Source organism: Perca fluviatilis, chromosome 7 (assembly GCF_010015445.1).
Source record: "Perca fluviatilis chromosome 7, GENO_Pfluv_1.0, whole genome shotgun sequence".
NCBI lineage: Eukaryota > Metazoa > Chordata > Actinopteri > Perciformes > Percidae > Perca > Perca fluviatilis.
The window spans coordinates 22,968,204-22,982,815 of record NC_053118.1 but is presented as its reverse complement, the minus strand read 5'-3'; the positions used below and the strand labels follow the sequence as shown (position 1 = coordinate 22,982,815).

Here is a 14,612-nt window from a genome sequence, read left to right as displayed (position 1 = left end):
CAAGTGCAAGAAAAAAAAAAAAATAGAACTGAGAAGTTTTGTATGAACAGTTTATTGAGGGATAAATGTCGAGTGAGAGACTTGAGTGGTTACTTGATACAATGAAGGTATTCACTTCCATGTTTTCCCTTATACAGCTATGTTTGACGTGTTTATATCGGCCAACACATTTGAGGTATAAGATGACGTCAAAGGGAATGGAGTAGTTGGAAAAGAAAAGAGTTTGTTTCATGATAGGTTGAAAAACATGTTACAGGTAAAATGATAGAAAATACAGCAGTAGTCAAAGAAATTTATATATAAAATTACATGTGATTGGTTTAAAAAAAAAAGAGGAAAGAACAGCAAAAGATTGAGCTCATGCAATTAAGTTTAATAAAATGAAAATTAAACAGGAAAGAAGAACAGCAGGAAATATTGTTTGAAGGTTGAAAGGTGTATACAGAAAGTCAAAGGAAAGAACTACATTCCTGCATAAATCTCTAATGAAAGTCTGGTTTTACATGCCTCAAAATACAATGAAGTGTTTTTACTTGATGTACCTCTAGATTGTCTTCATTAAGCCCCATATACAGTAATAAAAGTTATAAAAGGTATTTTCACATTAAATCTAATAAGACTTTGGTCAAAAGTTCTGCAAAAGACCAGTACATGTGTGTTTGTTAACAATTGTATTATTAAATGTGCGTTAAAAAGCTATATATTTAGAGAGTTTACAGCTGTATAATTAATCTCACGTGCACAGTTTGCAAATTTACTAAAAAATAGTCTGGGCATTGCCTAATAGACATAGCTGTCCAGTTAGAGTAATCGTTTCAACGCAAGATGAAAAATAAACCATAAAGAACAACAGAACTAGAGCTACTGATGAAAGAGAAATTAGCAAAAGTAGAGCTGCAAAACTAGTTCAGAATGAACAGAGAACTAAGCACTAACAGGCAAGGAACAAACAGCCAAATTAATGACAAGAAAGCTAGATCTACACAGTATACAGGAGCAGGAGAGAGAAAATGAGAAGAGAAGAATTATGCATCATGCAAAAAGACAGAAAGTCAGAAGCAAAGGTAACAATCACCCACGGAGAAAAGACGGAAGTTAAAAAGAAAGATTCAATTCTATATCAAGTGTTATACTGGTACAACTGCACCTTTAATGAAACCTAAAAAAAATTAGATCAGAAAGTAGGTAGTAAGCACTGAAATTAGAAAAGGAGTACAAGAGCGAAACAAGTTAAATACAAGCAAGAAATAGAAGGAAAGAGGCTGCTTGGGTTTCTGTATAAGTCCTGATGGAAATGATCCAGGCACATGTGATGTGATGGGATGAAGTCAGTCAAGTTACTTTTACATTAAATTCAAATCAATTACAAGTCTTCTTTGGCATCAAAGCAGCATAGAAATAAATAAAAACAAAGACACAGTAAGTTAAAACAAAACCTTGGAAAATGTTATGAATCAATAAAGGACAGAAGAGGAAAAGAGAGAAACCAGTTTTATTTAGAGGTAAACATCAAACACAGCAGGAAAGAGTGCAACGAAACAAAGAGTAGGCTGAGAAGAAATGATCAATACAAGTCGAGAAGTCATTCAACAGTGAGGAAGGAGAGAGAAAATACAGGAAAGGATGACAGTAAAGAGTGGAATAAGGCAACATTAGACGAGTTTGAATAGAACAGAATAGGATATGTGAACTCTTACACAGTGAGCAGTTATATCTGCAGCATAAAGATGAGAGACGCAGCCTGAAACATTTATATTCTACTGCCTTTCAACCTCAGGTTGTGCAGCAAAGCCAACAGCAAAAGACCGCTTCTTACTGCAATTCCTAGTTGTGCATGTGTATAACTGTGTGAAAGTAAAACAGGGTTTAAGCATCTCAGAAAAATCTCAGAAAAATAACCCTCAATAGTTAAAGGCTCATTGGGTTGTGAGGTACAGAGCCCCAGAAACAGAAAATATGTTAAATGAGCATTTATGGACAGAAAAGTGAAAAGAAAAAAAAATTCTGCAGAATCAAAGATCACAAACACAGAAAATGATACAGGATTAATTATGACAGCTGTATTAAAAGCTAAAAATGTATGAGAGGTAGATTGTTAGAAAGGCACAAAAACAAATAAAATTCCAACTACATCCAGACCAACATTAATTCCGTTGTTTGTAATAATGATACCAGTGTCACAGCTGTCTCGGTCGACTGGGTAACTAAACAGTGTTGATGCATAACCTCACTCATATACTCACACACACTCACACACACCCACACTCACACACACACACACACACACACACACACACACACACACACACACACACACACACACACACACACACACACACACACACACACTCAAACAGAGATTTAGTAAATAATTAGTCATTAAAAATAAGTCATTAAACAAACTTTGTTTTGTACAGTTTGACCCGTGAATCTTGCAGATATTATTCACAAAATTCATTCTCACAGTATTTTTCACCCACTTCTGTAGTGTTAGCCAAGATCACTACTCTTTAAATTCAGAAAGCAATAATCCTTTAAAGGTTTTAAGTCTATATATTACATAACATCCTCTTCCAGGTGCTATTCGTCAGTAGAATGGACAGTAAATGGGTCCTACACTATTTACAACTTCAGTCTGTTTAGTCTCTCGAGGAGAGGTTGTGATGGAGGCAGGAAGTAAAACATTCCACATTTCCAAGGATCTCACAATCTATTGTGCAGTGTCCGTGGATCAGCCAATCCCAGAGTTCAAAAGAGATGTCTTCCCACCAGTGGGTGGCTCAGTACGGGGTGAAGCGGTTATATCCTCCTCTGTACAAACTGGCCTGTTGACAAAAGCAGTGTGCCAGGTGTGACCAGGTTCTGCCGTTAACCACGGATGTAACAAGATAGCTTGCAACAGAGGCTGTGTGTATGTTTTGACTCAACTCACCATTGTACCAACTCCATATGTCGTTGTTGGTCCAACTGAGTGGTGATAGGGATCCGCAGCTGTGGTGTAAATGCGTCCGTATCTGTTCAAAAACATCAGAAGCAGATGTAAATGTCATCGGCAGTAGCCAGGATTTTAGAAAGGCTTGTTAACCTTTTTTATTTATTAATTCAGCTGCTTAATAATAATCTTTTGTAGGTTCTCCCTTTAGAACGGCCTTTTCCACTATTTGATTCATTTTTATGTAAAAAAGGCCAAAGTGAAAGACATTTAGTTTAAACGAAAATCTGAATTAGCCTTAATAAAACCTGTCATGTGTAGTTAACTAGTCGTTAAAACAAATTTCCAGACACAAAACCAAGGACATGACCTCACTGAAGTTACTCTACTGATTAAGGGGAACATTATTTTTACCAACTGATTGGGGGTTAAAGTATAAAGCTTAATATGTCTTTTTATACTTCATTTTAATTAGCCTATTCAACTAACTGTATTATTTATTGATGTATTCAGTTATATTTTTGACTCATCTGATAGAATGTAACTGCCTTTGATGGTTTTAGGGATCCATAAAGTATATTGTATGCACTCCTGACAAAGATGTGTTTGTAAATGTTGCAAGTGAGGCAGATACACAGATTTCAAAAAATCCAATGCAGTTGAAAAATTAATTTGTCAGGCACTCTGGTGTATAATGGCTCAATCGATGTAGATCTAGAGAATAAAACCCTAAAATATAGAAAAGACTTCCGCATCCTTTGAATTTGTCAGACCAGCAGTAAAAGCTGATTTGTAATCTTGCTATGAGAAACACATGTGGGGACTGTGTGGGGTGTTGATCTGCCTACCCATCACTGTAGGTTGCTGTGGCAGCAGATACTGATTGAGCCACTCTGTAAGCTGCAGGATAGCCACCCTGCACAGAAACAAATTAAATAACATGAATATAGCTACACCACTTTAAATGACTTTATGGAGGAGACGTGTGCAGCTACTTACATAGACTTCTGCTCCATACAGTCCATCCTGATATACCACCCTGAGAAAAGTTAGTGAAAACAATAATAAAATGTTAAATCAGTGAATAAAGTGAATGTAGACCAGGTACTGGTACTTAGACACAGAGGCTGAGTTCCAAATCGCATACTTTTCTTTTTTAGTATGTACTACAGCTGCCCTCACAAAGTACATACTGTTGAATGCAGTATGCATACAATTGGGACACTTCATAACTTGAACTTTGACCCTCTTGCTCATATAAAGCATGCTGACTTGCATACTACAAAATTCGACCGGATGGAGTAGGAGATCCTGGTATTTTTGGCATACTGCATTTGAAATACTGTGTATTGGGACATACTAAATCTCTTTCTGGCACAGTGAATAGTATGGAGGTATGGGTATTGGATCGCAGGGAGTGTCTAACCCAGGGTAGGTGGGTACAGCAGTAGGCGTGGCTGCAGCAGAGCGAATTGTGTTGTAGACGGCTCGGCCTCGACCTCGCAGCGCAGAGCCCCGGTAGGCCAATGTGGGAGTTGCTACGGGATATGGGAAACTGGCAACTAAAGAAAGAAACAAATAGTAGAAAAAGTGAATAGTACAATGCTTGTTATCTTATAACAATAACAGCTTGGTGTTACAGGGAGGAACTTACCTGTATAGAGTTCAGGTGCGTACATCGCCCCCATGACGGGGTTGATCTTCCATCCAGAAGCTACACAGAAATAAATGACAATAAGTTTCACAGAAATCTCCCAGAATCCCTCAGCACACAAAGTAAAATGAGCAAAAACAAATGTCTTACTTGAGATTTCACTATTCACTAGAGGCGTCTGTGGCTTCTTGGTAACTACTCTTGCAGTGGCGTTATTAACCTGTGGAGACACAGAACATGTGATGATAAAAGATAAATATGCAGAATATTAGTGTGGAAACCTACAAGTTTTGGGAAATTCTACCTCACCTCAATCTTTCTCCCTTCCACAATCGTCCCATTCAGCTTTTCTCTTGCTCGGTCAGCCTCGCCCGCACTCTCGAAGGTGACGAACCCAAAGCCCTGCAAGTTCACACAGTCATATTGTGTGTTTATATTCTGTTTTTGGTCATTAAAAATTCAGTTTTAGAACTTATTATATTTCTGTGATGCTCACCTTGGACCCCCTCTCATTGAAGATAATTTCTACATCAAGGATCTTCCCAAATTGCTGTCAGAATAAGTAAGTAAATATAAAAAAAATAAGATAAAGATCATTACATGTATTAATATGGAGAACAACTGTACAAATGCATTGTAATTCTGTGTGATATTGAGAAATTCATACCCCAAACATCTGGCGAAGGTCCGGGTCTCTGAAGCGGAAAGGGATGTTGGAGACGTGAAGGCGTTTCGGTTGAGCCTTACCTGACCCCTCCTCATCGCTTCCACTTCCTGCTCCGCCCGCTGATGACACGGACATGCTCAGAGACTGGGGGTCAGAGGTCACAGGGGCCAAGCCATCCTCCTGACAGTGAGAAAGTATGAAAAGGAGAAGGAGGAGGAGAAGAAGCAAGCACGTGGATAGAAGAAGAATGGACGGGAAGGAAGAGGACGTGAAAGAACAAACAAAAACAGAAAGATGGAAAACAAAAGATGGAAAAAGAAAGAGTATAAATGAGATGAGAGTAGGTGAGAGGAAAAAACGGGAAGAGGGCATCAGTAGAAAAGCAAAGAAAGAAAGGGGAACAAATCATAAAGTCAATTCAGAGAACCAATTCTGCAACATCTTTCAGAGAATTCTGTTCTGTAAAGAATATATCCAGGCGCGTAAGCATCACAAGGGCATTAGGCAAAGATCATTTTCATGAAGTGATTCAAACCAAAGTTCAAAGAGCATTCAGCAACCAGTGATCCCTCTCAGGCAAATGTGAGGAGGCACCAAAGGGCTCCATTTTAGTGAGGCGCTACATGCCTTTAGGACAGTATGAAGACTAAAACACTGTACAATAACAACGAAGATGATATATCTTACACTAAAACTACTTATGCTCACTCAGGCTGTGGTAAAGAGAGTAAATACAGTTTAAGCTCCCCTGGAAAGCAAGAAAGACTTAAACTTAGTCCTAAAATTATCTGCAGTTGTAGTAATCTGTAATATACAAAACTATGGTAATATTTAACAAAATAAGATTGCCCCATGCAGAAAACTTCAAGTACTAATGTGCCAAAACCAAAACATTCATTATCCCACAATGCACCACGATGCTAGTGTGTGCACGTGTATGTGTTGGTCAACCAGCATCATCAACCATTGCAAAAAAAAGTTAAATATGTTTTTAAGACAAATGAATGAGTCCAAACAAGAAAATTGCAGTAAAAGGTCTGCGAGAAAAATAAATGTAAACACAGTAAGCTTCAGCAGTGATGATTTTAAATATACATTAAAAAGCAAAACATTATTGATATGAAAAAAAGGGCAGTCCTTAACCTAATGCAGAAGTGAAGACTTGAGTATATTAGCATTCTAATACCAAGAGGCTGATAGTGGAAAAGGCCTCAGTGCAGCAGTAAAGAGTCAAATTAAACCAAAGTAAACAAGGCAAAGAAGGTGCGCAAAAAGCTTGAAAAGGAAGAGGGTGATGGATGGGCGGGGGAGGGGAGGCAAAGAGCTCAAAACTGTACGTTCCACAAGGGTCAGTCTGGGGTCACGGTGCTGCTTTTCTGCCAAGGGTTAAAGGTCAATTGTCAAGTGGCATAATTAATAAGTTGGGGATAGAAAGGACAGAGACACATTCACACACAGGAGCGTTTTACACACATAAACACACACAGGCCATTGGATTACACTACAGTGGCTTACACACACACACACACACACACACACACACACACACACACACACACACACACACACACACACACACACACACACATACACATACACATACACACACAAACACACACCAGACAGGCTACAGTGGAGGGGAGACAGGGAGAGAGGTTTGAGTTGAGTGGTGGTGTCATGTCACGATGCAGAATTGTGTTTCTGGACCTGAGCGATATTTCAGAGGGGAAAGGGGGTCATCTGGTCAGCCTCCCCCTTTGACCCCCTCCCTCCATGGCGACGTCTCAACTTTCCCCCGAAAATCAGCACGGACCCGAGTATGTCAGGGGCTCTAGTAATAAAATATATAGATGGGGCCACAAAACACCATTTATGAGAGGAGGAAGAGAGAAGTGCTGCAGCAGGACAAAGCTGACCTGCCACACAGACCAGACTAAAAAACTTCTGACCATATCATTGTGGATGTGTTCATGCCTGAAGGAAAATTGATTAGTGTATGTCATATAAGCAATACTAATTTCTGTCTAAATGGATCCCTAAAAACCTTATTGTCTTCATGCCAACAGAATATTTCAACCTGCTTCCAACTTAAATCATATTTTTAAAGAATTTTCCAAACTACAGCAATGCTAGCATCTCTGTTACTTACACAGTGGTGCATGCTAACCTTCTCACAATGACAATGCTACAGTATAATGTTTACCATGTTCACCACGTTAGCATGTTAACATGCTAAATCTTGGTTTATCCTGATAGCATATTAACATTTGCTAATTAGCACTAAACACAACGTACAGATGAGGCTAATGGAAATGTTTTTTTTGGTGTTGAAGTGTTGAATGAACTGAAGTTTTGACCTGATGATGGCGCTAGTGGAAAAGTCACAGGATCACCAAAGTCATTAGGATTTTTGGGACCTTGAATATCAGTGGCAAAGATAATTCATTCAAAACCATAATTGTGAACCTCACCTGGAGACCATGCATGTTTCAAAATGCCATTGCATTCCAGGGACGTTTGTAGAGATATTTATGTGTGAACCAACCAACAGACCAACATTACCATACCTAGTGCCTTGCCGCTAGCACGGTTAATAAGAAAGGATAATGCAGGTCGCTGCACCTTAATCAAGGAAAATGCTTTTAGTAAATATTAAATTTTTTATTTATTTATTGGAAACAGTCTGAAATAATCTTACTGCACTGGTTTTCACCTATATAAGAAAATAAGAATTACAGATAAAAGTGGCATTTTTTGTAGTGTGACAAACTGTGTTGAATTTACTTATTAAAAAAAAACATTCTTATATTAACATACAGCTGCTTTCTTTTATGTTACAATACCATTTTCCATTTAAATAAAAAGTCACTCCAATGTTAAAACAGTAAATCCTTTAACACACTTAACCGTAAACTCAATCAATACCATCACAAAATGTCACAGCCATAATCTTGAAAGGTGATCTGTTTTATAGCCTGCTAAATAAGACACAGGGGAAGCGGAATAGTGGGGATTTATTTTCATCAACAAATCCCCCACACACACACACACACACACACACTTTGGGTGAGAGTGGCCTTCCCTTACATGGACACAACAGTGGAAGCGAGGCTCTAAATATAGAAGGAAACTCAATCTGGCCATGTTCCCCTGAGAGGACATATGGATGTACTACCTGAAGCAGCAGGGCTTCTTGTCGCATTAACTCACTGAAGATCAGATTTTATTGGGACATTCTTTTCTTGTCGTGAACTGAAAAACAAACTGTTCTTACCGTGTTACTGGATGTCAGAGCCTCTGCCCCGTCGAGCTGAGGACCCTGATAGACTCTGAGTTGGGGATGTTCGGGGTACTCTGAGCTGGGGTGTGCACTGGTAAAATCAAGAGGTGGCAGTCTGCCTACAGATGTTGGCGGACCTTGACCAGGCGGGGGATAGGAGGGAGGAGGGGCGTAGACCTGAGGCAGGGTGGGGTCGCCGCTGCCGGGGCCGGCCTCCTGAGAGGCGCCTCCCTGCAGGAAGACAGAGAGGGAGCAAAGAAATCAGCCCTTGATACCACACAAGATATCAGATGTCAGAGGCATAAACAAACTAACCACCAGATGTTGATGTTCTTCTGCTTTCACAATAATGAATTGTTGTGATTTGCGAATGTTTATGATGCATAAACAAGTCATTACAAAGTATGAGAATGACAGAATGAACATGTATAATCCCAGCTTGTAAATTTCTAGATGCTTGTGTAAGCCAAAATGTTTGTTCAAATACTAAAAGGATCTCTTCCCTGTCAGTGGTGGAAACTAAGTACATTTACTCTGTACTTAAGTACAATTTTGAGGTACTACTTTGATTTTCTGCTACTTTCTACTACACTACACTTTAGAGGCAAATATTCTACTTTTTACCCCACTACATTTACTTTATAACTTTAGTTACTGGTTAATTTGCAGATTCAGAATAGTAATTAAAATGTTGTCACCAGATAAATCTTTACTGTACGTATCTATCTTTACTGATCTCTGGAAGGCAATTCAGCTACCCAGCAGAATATAAAGTAATTCATGTTAGCCCTAACTTTACTAACTGCAACATTAAAGCAATGAACAAAATAATGTATCAATAGTTATAAAGCAACAAATGATTCTGAAATTAGCCATTCTCCATAATGAGAACTTTTATTTTTGGTTCTTTATATTCTAATGTTGATACTTTTCTACTTTCACTTAAGTAAAACTGTGAATGCAGAACTTTTAGTAACATTTCTGCACTGTGGTGTTGCTATGTTTACAGCTAGAGCTAAAACAATTAGTTGATTCATCAATTAATTTAAATTATTTGGCAACAATTTTGATAAATAATTAACCCTCTGTCATTTGTCAAGCAAAACTGCCACGGTTCCAGTTTCTCAAATTTGAAGATTTCCTGCATTTCTCTGGTTTATATCGTAGTCAAATTTACTTTTGACTGTCAGAAAAAAGAACCAGGGAAATTGTGACAGGAGTTTTGCAGTATATTCTGACATATTGTAGAATAAATTATCAATCAGTTCATGAAATAAATAATAGATAGATCAGTGAATGATGAAAATAAGTGTTTTTTCTGTTTAGTTTTGAGTGAAACCATGACTCAGACACATCTAAATCCTCATTTCAGTCAGATAACACTGTAAAACTGTTAACTCCTTTAAGTCAGAAACACTTAGGCACATATCACAGAAACAGAAGGGAACAACTATGCTATACCAGCCCTATACAGTCTTGATACAAATAAATTATCAAATTTAGAAGCTAAAAGCATTGTCTTACCCCTTTACTGCATTCCTCGATTTCTGATGCATTGTCTAACAACTGCTGCATGTTTTAATGCCAGCTGGCCACCCGCCTTCCACACCATAAGTTCCACTCATCCACCAATCACATCATAGGATCGCCTGAGCAAAAGAGACCAGGAGGCCACACCATGCAGCTGTGGTCATCTGTAACTGTCAATCACCTCATCCCCCCACCCACACTGTCTTCAATTTAAACCCTCAAGAGCACACACACACACACACACACACACACACACACACACACAGCATATAAAGATGAAGTATTTATGAATGTAAATGCTCCTACAGTTGCAAGTCAGTATATCATGCTAAAGGTCGACTCTAAAAATACCACGATTGAGAGGTCAACATGGTTTCGTTACTTTTTCAACAACGTTTTTTAAATAAAATATATCCCTATTACACCTACTACTACTCAGCTGGAAAACAGCTCTTCTTCTCTTTTAACAATAATGTTTCTGACTTCATGCTCAAATATTTAATAATTATAAACAATGCTTTGGTGGCAGTAAAGGTATTATTCCATCATACTAAAAGATATGGGAAGTACAGCAACTAAGAACCCCGGCTGCAATGACGGACGGTACCGGTGTCGTGTTGTAGCAGGTTTCAAATAAACGTCTGTTGAATCGCGTTGACACCTGCGCAATATGCCCGTGTTGACGTCAACACATCCAATAGGTGCGATCTAGCATATACCACATGAACGTGGTATTGATCTATTTTTTTATCTCGCCAATACATTTCCCAATAGGTCAAACTATTCCTTTAACCGGGCATTTCTCTACTCCAGTATTAATATTTTCACTTAATTAAAGGATTATAGAAGTTCTTGCGTCTCTGTATCCTAACAGAACTTATATCCACGTGTTGCCTTACATGCAAAATGCCACAGGTTTGTCAGCCAGCTTTAGGATTTAGAAGGATTTATTATAATCAAAAACTCTCTCCACTGTCATTTCATAAACTCTCATATATCTCTGTATCAAGAGGTGTGAAGAATTTGAGATATGAAGATGCAGATAGTACAATAAAGAACGAATGGTTGAACATGGGTCAAACACTTGAGCCAAGTTTTCAAACTGCACACTTAAGTCGCTATAGCTGGCAGCATATAAGTACATGACAACGGTAAGCTTTTGCATCACACAAAGGTTGGACTGAACTGATTCTACTGAACTTTTCTGTTCCTCACTCGGTCAATTTATTAAATCAGAGTATGGGTTCTCTCTCAGTGTAAACAATACTTTGAGCCATGACTGTCAGTCACTGTCAGGCACAGCAGTGCTTTGGGCTAACGAATGGTAATGGTAAAATGCTGATGTTTAGCAGATACAATGTTTACCATGTTAACCATTTGAGTTTAGCGTGTTAGCATTATAACATTTACTTATTAGCACTAAACACAAAGTAGGCTACATCTGAGGCAGGTGGGAATGTCGTTAGTTTTTCAGGTGTTTGGTCACAAATCAATAGCCTGGCTCTGCCTTCCTACGTACTTCCGCTCAATCAAATATTGAGAATAAATTTTGACCTCATGGTGGCACTAAAGGAAAAGTCAGTTGATCACTAAAGTCAGTATGCTTCATCCTCTCGAGCAGTGATTCTCAAACTGGGGCCGGTGGCATTCTGCGAGGGGGTCCGTGATATAAAATGTATATATATTTTTTCTAACAAAGGGCTATATAGTTCAACAAATAATATTTAAAGCTACAGTGCGGAACTTTTATATATTAATGAACGTTACATTAAAGCCCTTACAAAACAAGTTCACACAATGCTGATTAAGCCTATCACCGCCAGGGAAAACTCTCTATATTTCTCAGTATACTGTAGTTGTGGTGTCTGGTGTCTGGTGTCTGGTGTCTGGTGGCTGTGGCGACATTCCCATTCAGAGTCTGGAGAACATGAATGTCTGTAAACAATTTCACAACAATCCATCTAATACGTGTTGAGATCTTTAATTCTGGACCAAAGTGGTGGACTGACATTGCCACCTCTTGAGTGTGGATGAAAAGCATTTGGCAAAACATACTGGAAGTGTAAATAATTTTTTTTAAATCCAACATACCCTGCTATTACATTTGTTGTTGTCATTTCTAATTCTGAAAAGTACAGAATAATGAAGGATTCTCCAGTGTTAGCAGTATCATGCTGGAACATGTGTCCAAATGCTAACTCATGTCTGTATTGTGTCCCACTTATCTCAAGAAACAAACAGTGTCTGACTGCCTCGACCGTCCTCACAGATAAAAAAAGTGACAGATGCGGGAAGATAACACAATCTGTTAGATATCACTACCAGTCTTTGTATTCCCACAGACTGTAACCCCCAGCCACTGTGCCTGATTCAGTATCACAGTGTCAGCAGGCGTACAGACACTGTCCCCCCCCTTGCCTCCTTTTTTTGACATTTGTTTCTTCTTTCTCTCGTCTCCCTCCTCAGCTGTCAGTTGGTGGTCAGAGTTCAACGGCTCTGAGCCAGGTGCCTGCTGGGACAGCTGCCACGGGATTTACACGCAGACGACACTAAACTGCAGATGTGGCCTTTTAGTGCCGGCCAAGTTACAAATGGTTGTAACACGTAGCTTATTAAATTAAACTAAATATCCCTTTCCCACCCATTCAATCTCAACATCCTGCTTAATTCCTTTAATAACACTCTAAAATAGGTTTGGCTTTTATCAGATAGTTGATAATGAAGATAAGGTAAAGATGGGTGAGTGACAAAAGTCCCTGACCAGATTTCAAAGCCTACACTCTTCAAACAGATGCTTTAATCATGCAGACATTTCTGCAGATAACTGCTAAAATTGTGCTCAGTCCAAGATGTATATAAACTATGAAAATGTAACATTTTATAGTAGTACAAAGTTTAGGTTGTTTTGGAAAAGTATCTCATTCTTCAGGCCTTGAAACTCTATTTTTGGTTCTAGTCACCTCCAAACAACGTCTCTTTAAACTTAGTTAGTACCCCTCTATATTTTCTTAAATAAAGAAATAGATGTGAATATTATGCTTGAACAGCTAAACAGACAGGTTTCATACCTATTATAAGTAGAGTTGAGTACAGAAAACAAGAAAGGTGACAGAATCTCCTCCTGTGATTATCTGCTCAAGAGAGGCGGGCTAAAAATACAGCTGGTGTGTGAACCACAGAGACAAGGTAGAGAGATACCAGATGCATTGTGGCATTAATGGTATGTCAGGGACACTTAGACACACACACACACACACACACACACACACACATACACACACACACACACACACACACACACACTGTTGGCATCACTGAGACCAGTAGACTAAAGATAACCTCTAATGTGTCCTTACCATTAAATTAATAAGATCTTTCACAATCAGTGTTCTTCCCCCACCTCCCATCAGGCCTCTTTTATTTTTCATTCCTCTAATCTCTTCTGTGCGTGACACATTTAGTCACTATTACAACACTAAACTAAAATAAATGAAAGATGTGACTAATTAATTCAGGGAAATAAGGTCCCTTTGGTTTCTTCTGGTGAATTAAATGATTTCGTCCTCATTGAATATGTTGTCTTGATGGTTGATTACACATTTAGAGCTGAAAGAATTAGTCGAAAAAAAGGGTAATTTATTGTTCAGCAGATGAGCAGATTAATCAGTAGCGAAAATAGTTGTTGGTTCCAGCCCTAAACTCATTTAACTATGGATTTTATTCCAATTTGTATTCATATAATGACACAATATAATATCTTATTTCTTATTTCTTACTCCTGAATATTGAGTCACCTTATAAAGACTCAACAGAATGGAGATTGGCTGATGCAGGCTTGTGAAGACAAACATTTATGTGAGAGCAAATTAAGGAGCATTTACCTGAACTATGCTGGGGTAGCATGTGGTTGTCTGTGGGTAGACAGGGAGTCCATAAGGCTGGAGAATCACAGTGGGTGAGGAGAGCATGGCCCAAACACCACGCACAAGGAGACAGGGAACGGTGGAAGATGGGAGGACAAGGAGAAAGAGAGCCGGGGAAAAGGAAGGGTTGATATGCACACAGAAGAGCAAGCAATTAGGCTGGGGGAAAAAAATCCCAACAGGAGAAAACAGAAGATCCAAGAGGGTGAGGGGAAAGAAGGTTAAGACTCAATTTAACCTTGCAGATAAGTCAAAGAAGAAAACGCAAAGAAGAAAACGCAAAGAAAGTCCACAAAACAACCAATGTCCTGTCCGTAAAAGACACAATATAGATCAGTGAAAGAGAAAGCAAGTGAGCCTCTGTGTGTCCATCAGTTGATCATGCAGCCTGACAGACAGAAACACATGCTCAGGGTCCCATTTCAGAGTTATATAAATAGTCACTCCTGTCCTTCTCTCTGAGTTTACCACCTTACCACCCTCACTCTTACACATGTTGTCATGTAAGATTTCTCACCACTTGTTACACACTTATACAATAACAGCCTATACATCAGTGTATGAGAAAACACTGAATCCAAAGCAAGTCAATTAACTCCTTGTGTACCCTAAAGTGATACATTCCA

At 38.8% G+C, this 14,612-nt stretch overlaps 1 protein-coding gene across 2 annotated transcripts; it reads right to left on the bottom strand.

Annotated features, from left to right (window-relative positions):
- Positions 1-36: 36 nt before the first annotated feature.
- rbfox1l (RNA binding fox-1 homolog 1, like) lies at positions 37-14,378 on the bottom strand. 2 transcript variants are annotated; one of them, XM_039807055.1, is made up of 12 exons: positions 13,945-14,378; positions 8,528-8,764; positions 5,254-5,433; positions 5,083-5,136; positions 4,896-4,988; positions 4,737-4,806; positions 4,587-4,646; positions 4,359-4,494; positions 3,932-3,971; positions 3,781-3,848; positions 2,933-3,014; positions 37-2,825 (listed from the first exon to the last, which is right to left on the bottom strand). In XM_039807055.1, exons 1-12 carry the CDS (start codon positions 14,029-14,031, stop codon positions 2,781-2,783), a joined length of 1,152 nt encoding a protein of 383 aa, XP_039662989.1. In that variant the 5' UTR covers positions 14,032-14,378; the 3' UTR covers positions 37-2,780. The 2 variants fall into 2 exon arrangements, with proteins under 2 accessions (XP_039662989.1, XP_039662990.1); XM_039807056.1 differs by lacking the exon at positions 13,945-14,378 and adding an exon at positions 10,058-10,171.
- Between the last annotated feature and the right edge of the window lie 234 nt (positions 14,379-14,612).

Excerpts from the sequence above, each read along its gene's own strand:
- rbfox1l (XM_039807055.1), bottom strand. The coding sequence starts at position 14,031 with ATGCTCTCCTCACCCACTGTGATTCTCCAGCCTTATGGACTCCCTGTC. Across the intron at positions 4,989-5,082 it reads TCAATGAGAGGGGGTCCAAG|GGCTTTGGGTTCGTCACCTT; the intron begins GTGAGCATCACA and ends GTGAACTTGCAG. Across the intron at positions 4,807-4,895 it reads TGGAAGGGAGAAAGATTGAG|GTTAATAACGCCACTGCAAG; the intron begins GTGAGGTAGAAT and ends GTGTCTCCACAG.